Source organism: Plectropomus leopardus, chromosome 21, assembly GCF_008729295.1.
Source record: "Plectropomus leopardus isolate mb chromosome 21, YSFRI_Pleo_2.0, whole genome shotgun sequence".
Taxonomy (NCBI): Eukaryota; Metazoa; Chordata; class Actinopteri; order Perciformes; family Serranidae; genus Plectropomus; species Plectropomus leopardus.
In genome coordinates, this window is record NC_056483.1 from 6,064,065 (window position 1) to 6,085,362 (window position 21,298).

Sequence of the window (21,298 nt, forward strand, 5' to 3'; positions counted from 1 at the left end):
AGATTTTATATATTACAGTGGCCAATTCAAATACTTTCTAGACCCATATTTCTAGTTTAAAGCCAAGGAAATAAATAAATTCATAAGGTATTTCTTCAGAATTTTTAAGAAAAAAAAGTTTTCAAGGAGTTTGACTGTGACTTGAACAGAAATGAACATAACTTATAGGTTGCATGTAGCAGCTTAGAAACTTTACTACAAGTTTTCTTTTAGAGGATAAACAATTCTAAGAAATCTGAAACATTCACTACAAGACAGTTTGTTTAAACGTAGTTTAAACTTGCACAGCCACTCCTTTTTCATTTTTATGTGTATATATAATCTAACAAAACTTCAAAAAGCTATTACTGTGTGAATTAATTGGAGAACCAAAAAACTGAAAATTTAATAAAAACTGTAATACTATGCAAAACTATTGTTATTATTATTAGTCGTCGTAGTAATATTAGTATTATCATATTGTTATGCTATATGGATATCAACTTTTTATTTACTTATTTATTTCAGTAATCCTTGGATAATTCTACTGATGAAAAAAAGTAATTATATATTTTTTCTTCTGAACGTGCCTTTTTCTTGTTTTTGCGTGCGTGCGTGCATGTGTGTGCTTGCTTGATTGTCGTTTTCTTTTTATTTGTTGTTATATAACACATACCTAGGACCAGAAATTTAGGATTTGATTATAAATCGCCCTAATTATAATGAAAAATATTATTAATAAGCCTTTACCAAACTGTTTTGATATTTATTTTTAAACTTATATGTAATTGTTTTGCTTTAGTTTCAGTACTTTTATACGTCGACTATTCAGATGCTGCGGAACTTTTCTGTACTTGAATGTGACTCCACACGGTCGAATTAGTAGGAACACCGGAAGTTACGCCGTTGGCGCGAATAACAACAAAGCTGAATTAATTTTTTTCTAAACCATTATCCTTAAATTATTACAAAATGTCAATACATTTCTTCAGTTCTGCGTGGACTATTAACGTTTCGTTTAGGATGTTATAAAAACCGAAGCTGGTGGAGACATTTTAACGTTAAATGCTTGTTTGAATGTTAGCTAACTGGTGTCCATTAAGTAAGTTAGCGCAGAAAACTGACAACACCGTAAATAAACTGTTTTATTTCGAGGAGTTTCCTGTTGACGAGTCATATTAACGTTTAGCCAGTCTTTGTTTGCTGTCAGAGTATCGACTATACTGCTTTATTTTCCTGACAGTCCATCAAAAGGAGGTAAGTAGCCATAAGTTTCAATAACGTAAACATGAATTCATATGTCAAGCTAGCAGCTAACGTTTGTAGGCTAATATACGCACATAAATATAAACGTACATGTCTGTAACCAGAACAGTTTTTAGTATTTAAGAGACGTTTAGTCAGAGCATATTCTCTGGTATTTGTTGTTGACATTGCTAATGTCAGCTAATGCCATTTTATTAAATGTTTTTATAAACATACACTTCATTTAGTAACAGAAACTCAGGCAGTGCAGAAAACATATTAGATTAAAAGCAGGGATTAGCAATAATGGTGGAAATGATGCTTCAGCACAGTCAGATACACAAAGGCTATATCCAACACGTTAGACATTGTACATATTGTTATTCTTGCTCATGTATATCTTGTTGTTCATTTTAACTTTGCACACATATTTGCATGTTTTTTATATTTTTAACTTCTATTCTAGTTTTAAACCTCACATTGTAGCAAAAGGCACAGTTTTATACTTTATTGACTTTAAACACTCTGTACATATTTGTGCTAATTTTCTATTACCGTATTTCCTACATTTATATTTTTACAGGCTTACATACTCAACATGCTATACATACTTTATTTTTATTTAAATATTTGAATATTTGCATACTATGGTAATGGTTTACTATTGCTGTATTTCTGCTTTCAATTTATATTTTTTATATACTTGTGCTTATACTTATTTCTACTTGTGATAATTCTCTGTGCTGGCATCAGGCTGATATTGGAAAATCAAACGAGAAGGGAGGATTTTATTTAAACAAAATGGCAACAAAATGCAAAAAGGAAAAACAACGAGGCGATTAAAGGATGTGGGAAAAGTTATTCATTAATGTGGTGAAACAGGGAGGACATCCTTTCCACTTACATGTATGATATATATATGATATTTACCCAGAAATAAACACAATATCAACAGTGTCTGAAATGTCCAGGTTGTTCATAAAACAAATTATATCTAAGTAATTAAATGATGGTTTATTATACATTTTTAACCAAAGCCTTGTGTGAATTTCAAACCAAACTAATTTTACAAATGGACATTAAAAATATATGATCAAGCTAATGCCATTGTAACAAATGTTAAGTCTTCTTATTGATCTTTGTTCAATTACAGGTTGACCATGTCCAAAGGAGACAAGGGCTTCATTGTCAAGTTTGTGGAAAGTGAAGGACAAAGAAATGAGTATGCCGTCAAGGCGTATGAGGTAAACTCACATGGTAACCCTGTTATTTATGACTACATTTTTGCCAGTGCTGTACTGTATCTTGGATGATGATGTTTGTCTCTGTTTACACAGGCTATTCTGGAGCTCCAGTCTGACAAATACTTAAAAACCATCGATGAAGATGCTGTTTTACAGATGGACCAGAAGGACAAGTCTCTGTTTGTCTTCAGCAGCTTCACCACTTCAGCATTTCTGCACTGCAAAAAGGTCTAACTCCGTACTTTACACATTGAAATTTGAATCCCGAATATCACAAGATTTTTTTGAAATGATATTACTGAGACTAATTATTCTCTTTCACGATCTTTATTATTTATCATACAGCTTGGCTGCCGGGTGGTGAGTCCACTGGTGGTGTTGTACTGTCTGCAGCAGCAGCACTGTGTCCCTAAAGCAGAGAATCCCGTCTATAACATGGCCATGGCTGACATCACTATTTCCTGCACCAGTCTGGATAAAGCAACACGGGTGAGTTCACTGTGTCTGACACTTTGCAGATTGTTGCTCCTTTTAAAGCAGCTGTCTTATCGATTCTAAATACATCAGCCAAGATATGAATGACTTAAAACGTAAAACATGAACCAATAATCACCACAATTAAAATAAATAAATAAGCTCTCTATAAATTAGCTATCTAAAGAAAAATTTAGAAAGGCGCTGTCTCAAGCAGGGTGGTGATGTGAGTACATGTCAGACGTCTCTCTCAGCTGCCTGTTGCAGGTGATAGTGTTGTCAGGATTAAGGATTAGCTAGCTTCAATACAGTATCTTGAAAATAAGGGCATAAAAATCAAGAATTTTATGAACAGATAAATAAAACAAAGCTTTAACACGACAAAGACAACTTTTCTTTTCTTGTTTAATACCAAAACCCAGCAGAATGACTGCAGTAAACAATAAGAGAGAGCAAAAACGTGCAGCTTGTACCATTGTAGTGATACTGCAGAAAATGATTATTGAACCTATTTCAAATAATAAATATCAATATGAATTGATATTTTTTGCCAATACCAGCGGGTGATTAAAACACACATTGACAAATATAATGACATAATTTTAGGGAGCACAGATTAGTAGTAGAAAATAGGAAACCACAAATGATGGCATGTTACTGAATGCAGCCTTTATTGTTGTTGTGAAATAGAAGGGTACAGTTAGGGCATACTTATAAGTGTGTGCATAAATTTATCAGTGTATGCCTGCAGTTTTGAAAGTCTTAAAAGGACCAATTCATAAGAAAGGAGATTGTCCTAATGATACACAGATGTACATTCCAAAATATATAAGTATAATGTAATGCACAATAAATCTTCTCCGTGGGGAGTTAAAGTTTCTTTTTCTGTTTCTTTCTACAGACAGAGGTGATGGATCTGGTGCAGCTCATGGGTGGACGGGTCTGTCTTGACCTAAATATATCTGTCACACACCTGATAGCAGGAGAGGTGGGCAGCAAGAAATATCTGGTAGCTGCCAGTCTGGGTAAACCCATCCTGCTGCCTTCATGGGTCAAAGCCTGCTGGGAGAAATCTCAGGACAGGTATGTAACCTTATTACACCGCATATTTTTGTTTTAACATCAACTGCGGAAAGATAAATACTGATTTTTGTGATGTTTTCTTGGCCAAATAAACTCTTAAATGCACTATTTATTAAAATAAACTGAAGGTTCACATGCCATTATGATATGAGACAATTGTTAGATAACATTGTGACGATAGAGAGCAACTCGTTCTGCCTCCTTCAGTCTTTTCAGGTATACCGATCTGCCCATGGAGGACTATCTGTGCCCGGTGCTGCGCGGCTGCACCGTTTGTGTGACAGGCCTCTCAAGCACGGAGCGCAAAGAGGTGCAGCGGCTCTGTGATCAGCACGGAGCCAACTACACCGGTCAGCTGAAAATGAACGAGTGTACACACCTCATCGTCAGTGAGCCCTCAGGTAAGTCACCAGCAGTATGATCTTTTTTTATTTCATCTTTATAGATAATTTACAATGATCACAATCAAAAATACTTAATTGATCCTCAGGGGGAAATTGTGGTTTGTTATAGTTGCTCTGATGTAAAGCAAAGTAGAAATAAACTAGAATTAAAAAATATGTGCAATATGTTACAATGTGTTCACTAAAAAGTAAAATATTTAGAATATAAATATGTGTAATGTGCTCCTGAGGATGTAAAGTGAGCGAAAAATAGAAAATTATGCGCCTTATGTTTCTATACAAAGTATAAAACTAGTATGTAAAGTTAGAAATCTAAAATATGTGTTTGATGCTACAATGTGTAACACAGTATTTGGGTCAATGACATATGAGGATTTTTAACAAGCCAAAATGAAGACACAAAAAACAGAATATCTATTGCAGTTTTCATATTAAAAATTCTACATGAAGTGATTTTTGTGTTTTTTGAATGAAGTTCTCATCAATGTTAAGTGTTTAGAAACAAAGTATTTGCATTGTTTTTTAGTTTATGTAAATAATGATCTCATATTTTTATGGCAGGACCGTTGCACCACATGATATTTTGACACTTAAAATATTAGAAAATTGCAAATAACTAATGTTTTTTTGAAAAGTAAAAGTGAGTATACATATGGGAGAGGTACTAGATATATATGTTATCTTTTTATGCATTTAAACTTTTCTTTAATAGTTAAAAATGCAGTTTGACAGAAAATTTAGATGTCATGTTATTGACTTATATGCATACGAATAAGAATAGAAATGTGATATGTGCAACATATGTTAAATATACATTCAAGAGAAGGAAGACTATTACACAGTTGACTAATAGCACAGATAATTATCGTACCTTTAAACCACTTTTGCACAGTTGAAATATAATAAATTACAGAATCACTCCAGCTGTAGTCTTGTGTGTATCATTGTTGTGACCAGTATTGTTGTATTTGTGTGCAGGTCAGAAGTACGAGTGTGCAAAGAAGTGGAACGTGTATTGCGTGTCTCTGCACTGGCTGTTTGACAGCATAGAAAAGGGCTTTTGTCAGGACGAGAGCAGGTACACTGTGGAGCGCAACGCATCAAAGAAGACGCAGCCGCAGACTTCCACCCCCACTGGCACCAACAAGAAGGGAGGTGAGCCGAAAATGGATCCTGCACTTGTCGAGCACAATATTCAGCTCCTTTTGTGAAAAGTTTCAGTGTTTTAGTCTGTAATATTTTTTAATAAGGAATTATATCTTTTTAATTTCAGAGGGTCCTTCTCTGTTGGGCTTGAGCCACATTTCAGTCAATGCAAGCATGACCATAAATGACACAGCGGTCACCAACGGCAGCATCAGCCGCCTAGAAGCTCCAGACCCCATCGACACTCTGGATCTCACCGTGTGCCCAGCGGATGATATACTGGATAGCTGTAAGGTAACCAAAAGATTATTCCTTTTTATATAGAGTGGCGATTTCCTTTTTTGTTGTTGTGATTTCTTATTAATATGAAAGACAAAGTTGAGGCTTTATTTGATGCTTGTTCAAATCTGTGCAGCTGTATTTGTGCGGCCTGCCGGGGAAGAAACTGGAGAAGCTGCGGCGTCTTGTGAACGCTGCAGGAGGTCTGCGCTTCAACCAGCCGCATGAGGATCTCACACATGTGGTCATGGGAGAGCTGGACCAGGACCTCAAAAATTTTATCTCCAAAGCAACACACAGGTCTGAACTGCAAATATTATTACTTTATGTAGTATCTTTTTATTCTGCAGCTTTACACGATTTAATTTAATTGATGTGAAACAGTATTTGTTCTCTATCATTTTGTGTCACATGAAAGTGCTTTGTAAGTGTGATACGTGTTTTTAATTGAGTAAGGTTATAGTGTGTTGAGATGATGTTTTTTTCTATTTGTTACTTTACAGACCTCATGTGGTAACAGTGCAGTGGCTGCTGGACAGTTTTAACAAAGGCACTTTGCTTCCAGAGGAAGGTTACCTCCACCCCGACTGCCTGCCTCCGGCTCCAGCTGCTCTATCTGTGCCGGCCCGTCACACTTCCACCTCCCGAACCTCCGCTGGTCCTCCTGTGGCCAGTCCCAGCACGCCCAGGCAAACCAGAGCAGAGGAAGATCTGCTCTCACAGTACATGGATGATGACCCTACAGTAGGTAAGTATCAGTTGTTGAAGAATTAACAAACTGGGTGCCATTAAACCTGTGAAACCAGAGCAAATTGGTTTGATTTCTTTGGGAAACATGGGGAGAAGGCAACAAACTTTATTATTATTATTATTATTATTATTATTATTATTATTATTATTATATTTTATTATTATTATTATTATTAAAAAAAATAAATGAACAAGAAATTAGTAAAAAAAAAAGTTTTAAAAGGATTTCCTGAAAATAAGAAAAAAAACAACAGCAATAAAACAAAAAGAGACAAGAAATGACCTAAAACTGCTTAAAATAATATATAAATTTTTATTTTTATTTTATGGATTTTATTCTATTTTTTTTTTGTAACATAATTATAAATATAAAATTAATATAATTACATTTAGGTTTTTTCCTTAATGTTTTTTTTTTTTAATTTTGCTTATCCTCCCCTTTTTTTTTTTTTTTTTTTTTTTTTTACTAATTTTTTAGGCAATCACTTATTTCTTGCAATTTGTAGGACTTGTCTTGCCAAGTTGGTCATTGCCTGTTTTCGAAAGAAATCAAATCAATTGAAATCAATTTCCTCAAGTTTTCAAAGGGTCAAATATCTGGGAAATGCATCTGAACGCAGCACCAAAAAAATGATGACGATCCAGTTTTCCAAGGGATTTTACAAGATATAGTTTTTTTGTTTATTCTCATGTTCCTTTTGTCTTGTAGTTGACATGCCCCCACGGCAGAGGGACTCAGCAGGAAGTCCATCAGTACACTTGCAGAGCCTCACCGCGAATCCTGGACGCCAAACCACACCAGAGGACCAGAGACAGACTCAACTCTGCAGGAAGCCAGCCAGGCAGGCCTGTTTTTTGGAAAGCGTTTCCTCCTTTTGGGTTTTGGCGCTGAAGTGAGACCCAGCTGTCTCTACTGGTGACAGAAAACGGAGGCAGGGTGCTGATGGGTCGTACACGTGTTGTGGCGGACTTTGCAGTCGTCCCGCTGTTGGGCTGTTTGGTGGAGGCCACAGTGGACGAGGTGGTCACTGATACCTGGCTGGTAAGATCATGGTCATACTGTTTTTATTTTATCTGTGTAGTGAGGAGGCTGTGGCATTTTTGGTGATTTTAGTGCCATCAGTTGACTTCTCAACTCATTCAAGTAGTCGACCCAGGGGGCATGTATTTATTTTCTGTTAATTGACTTTTGTTAAAGGATTTTTGTGTTGTTTGTCACTTTTTACTTGATCTACCACAGCTTCACAATATAGAGTATTTTCTAACACTTAAAATCACAACGCCTGTTGAATGCAGATACAGCACAATTTACAGGACAGTTTCATTTCTTTTCTTTCCTCTACCTTTGTGTCTCATTTTTAAGGCAATTTCCTGAATTTTTGAGCTGAAGATTATGAGTACACATACATTTTTTAGATAATCTAATGATTGTTTGGGTCAGTTATCAGGCTAAAATGCAGACATTTACTGGTTCCAACATCTTAAATGTGAGAATTTTCTGCTTTAATTTCTTATTAAATCACATTTCTTTGAGTTTTAGACTATCACTTGGCTAAACAAGACATTTGAAGACTTGTGGTGGTCATTTTTCAAAATTTTATTTACCTTTTTTTCCAACTTATCAATCAAAAAAATATTGTCAGGTTACTTAATAATGAAAATTATTGTCAGTTAATTAATGTGAAATGATATTTGCTCTTTATCATTTTGTTGTGATATGAAAGTGCTTGTGATCTGTGGTTGAAATGTTTTGTTCTTGTTAATTTTCAGGCCATGTGTGTGGAGAAGGAGTGTGTCCTGCAGCTGTCCTCCAACCCTTTGTTCACCCCTGTCCCTGTGCTGGACGGACGTTTTCCTCTCAAAGATTGCGTTCTGTCTGTGAGTCAGTTCACCGGCGCAGAGAGGGAGTCTTTGGTGGAGATGGCCAAACACCTCGGAGCAAGTATGGTTACATAACAGTCTGACCACACATGCTGTTTTAGGTTACACTGTATAAACATTAAGAGCTGCAGGAGTGTATGGTGTTTTTTTTCTGAAGAGTCACAGACAAAAGGCACATTTATATACACAGCACAAATTATTAATTCTACTTAAGGCAATTTCAACGTGCTTTATATCAGCTTTTCTCAACCAGAGGGTTGTTATCAGCGTGTTCCTTAAAAGCGCCATCTAGTGGGCAGCAGAGGTGCAGCCAATGGGTTTTTTTTTGTGTGTGTGTGTGTTTTAATTTTTTAATTTAATTTACAAAACAAGTCATTTTAGATCCAAAATCCACCCAACAATTCACATAAAATAACCAGTTCAATATCACCACACCATTGACGACACATCATCAGCAGACAAGTGTGTTTTGTCACTTTTAGCTGGTTAACATGATAGATCACAAGTATAACGTTCTCGGTTTATTGCACTTGCACTGTAATAGCAGTTGTTTTGTGTTCAGGACGAGAATGTCAAAAGAGGAATTTCCATAGTACATTTTTCCGGCTGTAGGAGCTCCTTGGCTGTGAGGTTATACCACGACTAAATAAATGTAGAGCTCCTTCATTGTTCAGCACAGTGAATTTTTTTACTGCTCTCTCTTTCTCCTGCATGCTTTTATCCTCATGTCCTTCCTGTCTATTGTGACCTACCTGTGTTAAATCTTTTCATCTTCTCTCCCTCCTGCAGCGTCCAGGATTACTTTGTGCGCCTCGCCAACCAGAAGAAAGGGATGCTGGCCAGCACTCATCTGGTGCTGCAGAGCCCCGAAGGCACAAAGTACCAGGCAGCAAAGAAATGGGGGCTTCCAGCCGTCACTGTGCGCTGGATACTAGAGTCTGCTCGCACTGGCCAGAGGGCAGAGGAGGGGCGCTTTTTAGTTGACCTGCCACCCTCACCAGGTTAAAAAAGTGTTGCCTAAAGCCTTTTTGTGGATGTAAATGCAATTTTTATTTGCTTTGGCTGCATGAAGAACATGATAGATAACTTAGTGAAATTGAATTTCTCCCACAGAGAGAGAAGATGAGAGTTTTGTCGGTGGTTCCCAGAGGACAGCCATGCCTCCACCAGCACATGTGTCTCCGGAGGGTCCCTTTACTGGGTCCCCAGAGCGGTAAAGGCCGTCACCCCTCTGGATTTAGGCCGCTTCCAGAGCAAAGTGTTCCGCTCCGTGTTGGACGAGATGAAACCCAAAGAGGACATCGGCACGCCCAAACAAAACCAGGAGGGCGGCAGAATGAACCCGCTGCAGAGGGAAGCGTCCCTGAAGCTGGACACTCCCTCTCGTTTCCTCAGCAGAGATCAGCTGTTCAGGCCCTCCTTTAACGTTAAGGTAAGGACCCACTACGAAGGATTCAGATTTAGACAACTTTATTGATCCCGCCAGAGGCAATTTGTTCGAACAGCTTGCTGCACACATACTACAACATAAAGTAACACATAGACGCATAAATAAAATAACACCTGTTGACTGAAAAGCAGTTCAGATGCACAAAGCAGCCAAAACCAGCTGTGCAGTGAAATTGATATTTCATCTCTACAAAGCCTCTCCACTGTTTTCCTCTCTTGGTGCACTGCTGCAGAAACACTGACATTAAAGCTGCAGAAAGAGAAGCTCTCAGAGCAGCTGGAGGCAACAGATTTATGTGTAAGGGTTAATTGATTAATTAGTAATCCTTTAAGCCAAGTAAAACTATATCTTACAGCATCTTTTATTCATTTATTTATCTATTGGCTCATAACTAGACAAAATAAGCAATTTTCAGACAGATTTCCAGAACCTATTACATAAATACATAACACTACAAATAGCCACTTAATTTATTTTTCCTGACTGTTTTTACTAGTTTGCAGCTCTGTATATATTAATTCAGCTTCATTATGCATAAACATTTACTACTTCTATATATTTATTGTATTTGATATATATTTAGTGTGCTGTATAGCTTTTTTTTTTGCAATAAAGGAATTTTTAAATTTAAAAAAAAAGTTAAGTTTACAGAGAATTTAATAGAGTAATCACAGAGGGAATAAAAGATTTTGAATGTCAGTCTTACAAGCAAAACATAATAACACCCTGATGGAGAAAATCCGCCTACAAGAAGAAGACAAAACTAAAATACTTGTTTTTGCTCGCTCTCTGGATGATTTGTTGATTACAAAAAGTGATTAAGTCCCATTGTGTCACTCCTGTGATCTTAGAGCAGATTTTAACCACACTATTAGACTGAGGAACAGAATCTAGTACTAAAATTTTGCTTTGTTATTGGTATGTAACACTAAATATTGCGTGGATATTTAAGAATTAATCCTGTAAGTTTGTCCTCCTCTGTTAAGGATCCACTGGGAGAACTGGAGACTCCAGGGGGAAGATCCAAACCAGGAGAGAGGGTGGAGACGCCGCTGACTGATGTCATCAACAGGAACCTGAAGGTGGCTCTGGCCAATAGCACCCGAAATAATGCCTCAGATATGCAAGCCATCTCTGCCAGCCCCCAATTTACTAAGACAGCTACGAAGGAGGTAAACAAGAATACAGTATATGTTTAATATTGGTGGTTTTAATCTTAGAATCACGTCATCATTTGAATACGATGTACAGAAGCCATCACTAAAGGATCTCTTAAAATTACAGAAACCAGGAAATTCAACTCCAGGCACTCTCAAAATGTAATAGCTTATATGCTGTTTATATCACTTTACATGTGAATAAAAGTTTAATTTAATTATTTTGTAAGGTCCCAGAAAAAGACGCCGGCCCTCTTGCTGGTGTCGTGATCTGTGTGGGAAAGAAGCTGAGTAAAATGCAGAGCGAACTCAACGCCATTGCTGCCTCGCTTGGAGCTGACTTCAGGTATTTGACATGTTATTTTAAACTTCAGTTAGAGGATGGGCTCACATTTTTCAATGTAATTTTTTTCTCTTACTTTATTGATTTTTAATAAAGAATTTACTTTTTGTTGTTTTGGTTTTGTTTTGTTTTTGATATGTATTACACCATTTAAAGTTTCATTGACGACTCTGAAAAGTGCTATATATAAGTGATATATTATTATTATTATTATTATTATTATTATTATATGTACACTTAAAGGGTTCCTGTTTTTATAGAGAAATTTAAAAAATTAATTGGTAAAAATGTGTGGGAAACCTGCCTCTTAACCTATCCTTTATCTTTTTAAAATGTTATTAAATATGGAAGCAAATAATACAAACATCTTTTTCTCAACTTGTTTTTAGGTGGGCTTGTGATGACACCGTGACACACTACATCTACCAGGGCCGTGTTGGAGACAACACCCGGGAATACAGAGGAGTGAAGGAGAGAGGGCTGCATCTGGTGTCCCAGCACTGGCTGCAGGCTGTACGTTTCCCAGTAGCTGTAACCCAGCAGGGTTTAGGGAACAAACACCGTTCACACACTGCAGTGGCAGAACTGGTTAAAAACTGGCAAAGTTTCCCTTTAAATGAACTGCAAAGGAAGATATTTATAACACTCAAAATTTGCACTTTTAAATGATTTGGCACTGGAACTAGTGCTTGTTTTCAGTGTCAATGATTAATATTAGCTATTTTCTGAATTAATTGACTGATAATTTGTCTAGAAAAACACGCTACTTAAATATATTGATTTGGATAAGAAATTCGTCTTATTCTGCTAATATGCAGAAAACCAAACTCACATTTAGGAGCAGTGCAGTTGAGCTTCTTTACTTCAAACTGAAAACATAAACTCATCCTTAAACCACAAACTGGGGCACGACTGTAACCACCATGCTGCTCTCACAAAGATTTAGGCAAAATGTTTTGTTGACATTGGTTATACAATCTTGTAAAGAAATTATGTCTTCAAGAAGATACACAAACTGATATTAAGATACACTTGATTTAATTTGCGATCTCATTTTTATGGTGTAGGCGCTGCTTTGTACCTCCCGTTACCATTCAGTATTCACTGAGCGCATTTCACCTGGGGGGAGAATGATTATCATCCCATCAACAAAAGCAGAATATTTAATCAAACACAGCTTTGATATGCTAATTCTGCAGACAGATGGGAGTTTCAGCCCATAATCGTTTCATCCAATTAATTCTTGTGGCAGCCCTAATAAACTTCTGTGTACGTTAATGCTCTGTGTCGTTTTGTGCAGTGTGCTGACGAGCAGAGGCACGTCCCGGAGTCTCTGTATCCGTTCACCTACAACCCCAAGATGAGCCTGAACCTCAGTCAGGTGCCCAACAGTTCCCAGAGGTCTCCACCTTTTACACGAACCCAACTAAAAGACATTGCTGAGGCAAAAGACGACAAGGTGGGTGTAAACATGTTAATTCACCTCTGTGGGCGAGTCTGTTGTGTCTAAAAGACACTCTGGATGGTGCTCTGCAGGAATACATTATCTGTGTTATTAGTAATGTCTCATGAATGCAGCTGGAGTCTCATTTAATTGTCTTTATGCTTCCCTCTTTAATTATCTGTGTAATGATGTGTCCCTCAGAGTGAACTCACTGCCACAGAAGAAGCCACAACGTTACGTCGTGTAAGCGACGGAAGCGGAGATCAAGAACAGATGAATGATACTGCAGATAAAAGTGGTGGGTTTCTTTTTTCGACTTCTGTTTAATTCCACAAAGCTTCTTCACGTAACTGATGGAACAAATTCGGGGCTTGTTAGATAAGAGAAAACCTGGAAAAGTCATGGAATTTGTAAGTAGCAATGTCAAGGCCTAGAAACGTTTTGGAAAACTAAATATACCCCGAAAGTTTTGGAAAGACATTAAATTTTGTTTCACAATAATAACACGATGTGTTCAAGTACAACTGGAAATTTTTAGAATCAAATAATAATTTCTGTTTTTACACTTTCTGGATGTGATAAATAATGTAATTTTGGCATTTTGCTGTTGATTCTCTCTTGTGTCCAGATATTTCAGAGACTCTAGAAATGAGAGAGAACCTGCAGAGACAGCTCCAGGAGATCATGTCGGCCACGAAGCTGACGACAGGGAGGCGCACCTCAGTCAGACTCAGCAGGTTGGGATCAGCAGGGGCCGACTCGGGCCCCCATACACCTGAGGGGAGTCGGGTTGGACGCTGCGGGAGCAGACGTACCCTGGAAGCTCTGAGGTAAAGAAGCTGGGTAATTAGAAGACTTAATGTTCAAACTGTAAGTATTTAAAGCATTTCAAAGCAAATTGGTAACATGTTCACAGGGTTCCCATGGTCATGGAAAACCTTGACAAGTCATGGTATTCCACAGTCTTGTTTTCCAGCCCTGGGAAAGTCATGGAATTGATCAAATCTTTGCAACTTTTGGGAAAATCACAGAATTTTGTTGTGTTTAATCTGTAAGGCTGAGCCCAGCTACGTTATGGAAGAAACTCATTTTGGCTTAATTTATCCGCACTGAGCATGCATTGACCCGACTCTGGAGGGGGTCCATCTCTGGCACAACTCTGCACGTTTAAACTAAAACGGAAATCAACGCGGCGTGTTGTGACTCAGCGGAGCCAAAAGTGCCAATAAAAAAGCCTCACAAAAAAGCCTTACCAAAAATACTATATTGTGGGGTCCCGCAGGTCTTTGTCCAAATAAATTCTGTCCTGACTTCAGGGTTTCCAGAGAGGCAGCTATGGACATAAACACAGAGCCGTCTCAGAGCGAGCAGATCGTTTGGGACGACCCGACAGCCAGGGAGGAGAGAGCCAAGCTGGCTGATAACTTGCAGTGGCCGGGGAGTCCCTCACAACACTCTGAGCCCTTCGTACCTCCGCCTCCTCCCACTACTGATGAGAACGGTCCCCAGTTCAGGGACTCCATGACGGACTCTGAGCTGGTGGAGATGGGTAAGAGATCAAAACTCAGCTATCACAGTAAATTAAACAGTTGCACCATCAAAGAGTAGTTGTTACCTAAGATGTACAACTACTTACTGCCAGGTGTAATTGTCTCCTGAACCTCCTAACAAAAGTAACATCAGGGTGCAACATAGGACTAAAAGAAGTAATATGAAATATGGCTGACATGACTCTTAATTTAAATGTGATTTAAAGGGTATATTTTAATATTTCAGTTCACAAAAATAAATACATGAAATTGCAAGATGTTTTGCCAGAAATTAAAGAGTTTCCATATGTCCTGGAAAACAGATACCCAATTTTCCCAAAGTAAAATGTAGTAGGACATTCTGCTATTCCTTTAGTTGAAAATTAACTAACAGTCCATAAGAGCTCAATAAAATGGATTTCAGTGACATTTTAGAAGGGCTATGTTATGTTTAGGATTATATTATTTAACTTTTAAATGGTAGTTTACTAAAAGGATTATTTAGAATATGCTGCTCTTGGTTATCAGGTTGTCTGCAGGCCTTTGAAAAGTCTTCAGATGCCTTGAAAGTCTTTAGATAGTCAAAAATTAGAATTTAAATGCCACAATCATTTGATCTAATTTTATGTAATTATCTTATTTTTGTCTCAATGAGTCAAGCACCTCTGCGTTTAAGTCCACATCTCTGATGTTAAAAATCTTTTAACCTGTCAATGAACATAATAGTGTGTTTTTGCCTTATATTTGCCTTATATTTACCTGTCTGCAAAAACCCACTTTAATAACAATATTCCCACATAAAACCAATTTTTTCACAGGACTACACATATACTACTTACCCTTACACTTATATGCACTAATTTGGCTACATTTGATCTTGGAAAGGGCTTAAAAAGGCATTAGATTTAAGAGTCTGATACCTGCAGACTCCTTGGTTATGTTGTGGAATCGATGTAAATGCTGTGCTGTTAATTAATTGCATCTTAAAAAGTTAATTTCATCATAATATAGAATAAAAAGACATGGCTTCTGACATACTGTGAGTTCAGTTGTAACTTTAACAGCTGAGTGTATCCTCTCGCAGCTGCCTGTGAAGTCATTGACCAGCATATGGGTCAGAGACTCACAACAAAGAAGCGAGAAAGTGACATCCTCACTCCTGAAGCCCCGAGCATCGCCTTCCCTCTCGCCAACCCCGCAGTCGCACCGGAGCCACAGGTGGAGATTCATATTTTCATTAACCCTTAAGGACTGTTTGGCACATTTTTTCATTTTTTGATTATTTTGGCTGTGTTCATGCACATGGCATACATTTTGGCAAGATAGTGTATTTTTGTTTAATCTTGGGATTTCCATGATACACAACTTAAAATACACTGTGTAAACACAAGTGTTACATTCATAAGGTTAAGTGCAAAAAATGTACCATGAAGCCCATTCAGACTGCAATTTTTGATCCCTTAGCCATCAAAGCATAAAAAACGAGCATTGTATTATTTCAAGGTGTCATTTGGGGAATTTTGGGAAATTGTAACGCTTTGATATTTTCTGCGTGATGATGTAATTTTGACCACATTTGGCATATGGAGAAACATGCTTTTTCCACTAGGTGCACCGTCATAATCAGTGTTCTTGCAAGTCATTAACATATCCCAGACTGTGATCATTTAAAAAAAAAAAACATGTACTTTGCATGTATATTTTTAAAAAATGTTTTTTTTTTTTCATCAAAAAACAGTGGCATCATGACAAAAACCTGGCAGTTAAAGGGATAAAAATCTGATAATTAATGAATATTTGATATTTATGATTAAAAAAACAAACTCAATGAAAGTATAAAATTATATTAATGTGTAATATTTTTAAAGCTTGATTTTGAAAATACAAACATCTGCATTCACATGTAAATGCTGTTACATCATGTATGTACAGTCCATCAGCTGTAATATGCAGCCTGTGCCTTCTCTTTTATATAATCATGCTAAATTGTTGTGTTTGCTCAGGAGGAGCGTGAGGAAGTAAAGCAGCCGCCCAGATTTCAGCTGTCCTCCCTCAGCCCTCAGGAGCGCATTGATTACAGCCACCTCATCGAGGAGCTCGGTGAGTCCTCCACCTAATTAGAGCTCTTACAGTGTTTCATCACGCTGCAGGAAAATAATGCAACACATCACAAGCCTGAAGTCAGAGGAGCTAATCCCAGATGACTAAAGAGGATGTACCTCTAGGGTCCTGGGATACTTCCTCCTGCAGATGTTTCCTGTTGTGAGCTCATTTTTCTGGCATAAATCACTGCTCATCAGTTATTGAAACTTACACCCTAAGTTCAACCAAAAAAAAAGCAGAGAGTATTGAATAAAGGGACAGATTGATAACATAAAACAGTCCATGAGATTAAATTCTCTCAAGAAAAATGTGTTTAATTCTGCCTCTAATGTTGAAAGTGATACATCTCTCTTACAGCAGCTTTTAATGAGTCAGCAGAGAGGAATGAATTTCTCGCTTAAGGGCTCTTTGAAATACAGCTGTTCATACATTTATACAACACTCTTCAATCTTTTATTATTAGATTAAAGAATATTTTATCTATAGTTCTTTATTTTCTGTCTATTTCGGGTGTTGTAGGCGGGGTCGTCCTGGATAAGCAGTCTTTCGACCCCAGTTGTTCCCACATCATCGTAGGGACTCCACTGCGCAACGAGAAGTACCTGGCAGCGATGGCGGCGGGCAAATGGATCCTGCACCGCTCGTACCTGGAGGCCTGCCGCTCTGTTGGTCGCTTCATCCCGGTCAGCATCTAAAGATTTCTGTTTTCGAGTCTCTGGCTCACATGATTAACACTCATATTTGCAGTGTTCCCAACTGATGGGTCGCAGTCCAAAAGTGGGTCAAGGACCCATTCTGCATGGACCACAAGTGACTTGTGAACCGTCTAGTTTGTAAAAAAAAACACACTTTATTTTGAGGTAAAGTGAATTTCCAGCACAGAGCTTTTATTTTGAAGTGCTTTTTCTGTTTATTCTTGAAATATGTTTTATTTCCTCATGTTCTAAGCCAACATAATGTTAACACTGTGAAATATAATTGAATATGTGGTAATTTATATTGTGTGGACTTTGAACTAATGACGAAGGAGAGATCTGGACTTCATGACTGGACCAGTTGGGAACCATTGTCATCCCTTATATTGGCCATAAGCGTTTTCATTGGCTATTTTCATCCACAGTTTCAACTGAGGTTTGGTTTTCTAAAACTTGCCAATAATCGGCAGCAACTGAAAAAAAGATGATCCATCCTAAAAAAATACAAGATTGGGAACAAAAATTACTCTGCAAACAATTTAACCTCTAACACTCTATTACCAGACAGCTATATGTTCAGCATTCAGAATCAATATATTGATGCATAGAGCATCACTCGGAGTAAAGCTGTACCTCCAAAACACTGATTTTTTCCAGAAACTATGATGTTTTCTTTTAAGTTACTCATCCCTGTAACTATAACAAAATGTTCAATTGTGTTTTTTATGTTTTTTTTCATTTCTATATTTGTATGTGTGCTACAGGAGGAAGAGTATGAGTGGGGCAGTAGCTCCATCCTGGACGCGTTGCCCTCCATCACCTCACAGCAGAAGAGGCTGGCTTTGGCTGCCATGCGCTGGAGAAAAGCGCTGCAGGGACGCTCTGAGGAAGGGGTACTTAGAGTCAACAGAACCGTCCTAATTACTGTCGCCTGTACTGTCTTATCTGCTACTTGATGTTAATATATTATTTGTCTTCTTTTTTTTTCTCAGGGAGCCTTCAGTGGGTGGACAGTGATGCTGAACATCGACCAGAACAGAGAATCAGGCTTCAGGCGCTTACTGCAGTCTGGCAGGGCAAAGGTTGATGCTTGTTTATTTATTTATTTACTATTACAGTTTTAATCAGACAAACAGCTAACTGTTTATGACAGAGAGAGACTTTTTCAGACACAATATGTTAGGGATTGTTTAATACAGTATCTGTCTTCATTATTAAACTATTATTAATCTATCTCACAGTTCATGCAGAAATTATATTCACGTTGGATGAGGAAACGTACATTTAAATTTGTGGCATTAACAGCACTTAACATAGCTAACTTACGGGGTCCCAAATTGCTCCGTTGGTGGAGTGGGTGCCCTATGTCCAAGGGCTGCGTCTTTGCTACCGTGCCCGCAGGTTCAATTCCAACCTTGGCCCTTTGCTGTCCTATCAAAGAAAGGCAAAAAGCCCCTCAAAAAAGCCTAACTAACCATGAGTATTACATAAGTAATACTACTGTACTAGTGTTATGTAGCAGCTTTAATTGTGTGTTTGCCCAGCAGAGTTATCCACTGTCAAAACAGTCAAATTGAATATAAATTTATGAGCATGTTGAATGTTGCTGTAACATAATGTTACTTTACTCATTATCTTGGTCGTGGCATGAGGCACCCTAATCGCAGCACACTGTAGCAAGTTGGATCAATATCGAAATAAAAAAACATTCAACTCTGTGGCAGAGAAAATGTAATATTGCTGTTCCTGTGCATAATTCTGTGGCACACTATGAGTTGAAATGATGTATTATCTGGTGTTTACTGTGCTTTCAGAGTTAGAGCCGCTAGAGGGGGTAAAGTAGATGTGACGTCACTGACAGTTACAGATTTTGGGTTTAAATATTGTTAATGTATGTACACAACTCAACAAAATATGTAATATATCTGTAGTCGATTTGAGATATTTGAATGCAGAAATGTTACATGTTGCACCTTAAAACAACGGCCTTATAAGAGAATCTCTGTCCAACAAATAGTTTGCTTACTGGGGAGCGTTGCTCATATGCTCACAGAGAAAAGTTTAGCCTCAGTGGTACACCACACAGGTCTTTTCTTTTGATTAGTTCACTCAGGAGATGACTCAGACACAACAGTCACAATCATTAAATATGACTTTTGCTGGTCTTTAATTCAGATGAGATGACTCACCTCCGCTATAAAACACTGTGGGAGACCCTGAAACAATAAATATTAAGACTGTGGGAATTCCCTGTTTTGACTATAGAGCGCAATCATGAAAGAGCGAAGTGCAGACAAAAGAAATTTAACAGGAGCTCAACAAACAGGCAGAATTTACTTTTAGATCAAATGAGTTAATCAGATGCCTGAACACACGTTAAAAAATGTCATGACATTTCACAAGGTAGCTAATGGGAAGCTGCTGAGTCACTTGCCCTAACTCGACAATGAATCTTGAGCCTTTCCTTCCCTGCTATTTGGATTTTGCTCTGCAAACACGGTGAAGCCACAGTTCTCACCAGTAATTTTGATCTCCCCAGGTCCTGCCGAGTCCCTCCCCATCCCTGTACAAGGAGGCCACTCACCTGTTTGCAGACTTCAGTCGGCTGAAACCCGGAGACTTCAGAGTCGACATATCAGAGGCTACCTCCCACGGAGTCACATGCCTGAAACCAGAGTACATCGCAGACTACCTCATGCAGGTTTGTGAATCTTTTGATACAGATTATCATTGAAGAACACCATGAATAGTGACATCTTCAGTTCAAAAATTCCTGCATGCTGAACGTGAAATGCGGTATCAACTTTTTAAAAACTGACCCTAACAAATTTTTCAGTATTATTTATGTGCCAACAGAATGACATAATGTCACTTTATTAGGCAGCTTTAAAGCCCAAACACACATTAACGAACTAGCAGCAAAGAAAGCAGACTGTTGTGCACCCTGTGTCTCGGATAAAATGTTGCACATGAACACACCGAAAAGACAACAAACAACCAGCGTGCATTTTCTGCGCCTGCGTGAGAGGAAGTAACGTTCCACACCAGCAGATGGTGGGAGTTTGTTATCATCATTAAACAAAGGAAAGCGGAAGAGCGTCTTGATGCTACTTCATCAGTTAGGACATTAACAACACAATCTAATGTTGACAGAACAAATCTTATTTACCGTGCGCCAGTAAACAAAACATCTGTGCTGAAGAGCTCAATGGCATAAAAAACAAACAATCTCAACGAAATGACAAGTTTGTTTTCCTCTTGACTTTGTTTGTTTACTTTCCTCACTTCCATTTCTCTTTTTTTTGCACTGAACTGCCAATCAGACTGATTTCATTCTCCGATGGCCTCCGTTGTCTTAGACATGATTCAATATGCTGAATCGGCATAAAAAGAGCCAACGAGGGCCAACAGTGCAGGACACACTGCAGTTACTAGGGCAACAGATGTTCACAAATAACTCAACATGACCGACATCTTGGTGTGTCAGGGCCTGAATATGTCTCAAAATGTTAAATGACTTTATCTTGCAAGACGCAAGAAAAGTCAGACTTAATAGTGACATTTAGTCAGACTCAATAGATTCAATGTTAAAGCTTTGCACCTCCCTATTCCTCTTTCCTCCAGGAGCCGACCCCACCCATCGAGCTGTACCACCTGACTGAAGCCCCCTCTGAAGAAACTCCAGACACTCCGTCACGTAAGCGCAAAGCAGCCGCAGACAACTCCAGGCTGAAAAAGACACGTCTGGCCTGAAAATGTCCCCACTAAATTTTGCAATTATAATTCCCATATCTGTGAAAAAGAATGTAAATAAGATTTTCTCTCTTATGTTAAAAATAAAATAAATGTAGCATCTGTTCTGTTACTCGAGCTTCTTAAATCAAGTTGGACTGCAGTTCGTGCAGAGCTCTGGGAGTCTGCAGCTGTGATGGATGGCTCAATGATGGTCTGGAGAAAATGCAGAGTCACGTTTTGTAATTGGGTGCAATGGTATTCTCTGGCCTGTAGGGGGCAGTGCATCTTCACTGTACGACTCGGGCCTGCATGGCAAGTGATGTCTCAGCAACAGAGGGAGAAAGTAAGTTTATAATG

The 21,298-nt window shown here is 38.1% G+C and overlaps 1 protein-coding gene across 1 annotated transcript; it reads left to right on the forward strand.

The window, feature by feature from the left end:
• The first annotated feature begins 906 nt into the window (after positions 1-906).
• On the forward strand, positions 907-21,052 carry topbp1 (DNA topoisomerase II binding protein 1). Its single transcript, XM_042510830.1, is given in 31 exon segments — positions 907-1,236; positions 2,378-2,468; positions 2,562-2,696; positions 2,814-2,957; positions 3,844-4,025; positions 4,233-4,426; positions 5,408-5,584; positions 5,703-5,869; positions 5,991-6,154; positions 6,358-6,602; positions 7,314-7,325; positions 7,328-7,495; positions 7,498-7,646; positions 8,375-8,562; positions 9,275-9,486; positions 9,599-9,687; positions 9,690-9,917; positions 10,922-11,107; positions 11,323-11,438; positions 11,825-11,948; positions 12,736-12,894; positions 13,081-13,177; positions 13,508-13,709; positions 14,196-14,428; positions 15,493-15,626; positions 16,412-16,508; positions 17,031-17,194; positions 17,971-18,099; positions 18,199-18,288; positions 19,746-19,907; positions 20,831-21,052. Coding segments are annotated over 30 exon segments (4,560 nt in total). The 5' UTR covers positions 907-1,236; positions 2,378-2,384; the 3' UTR covers positions 20,960-21,052.
• The last annotated feature ends 246 nt before the right edge of the window (positions 21,053-21,298 follow it).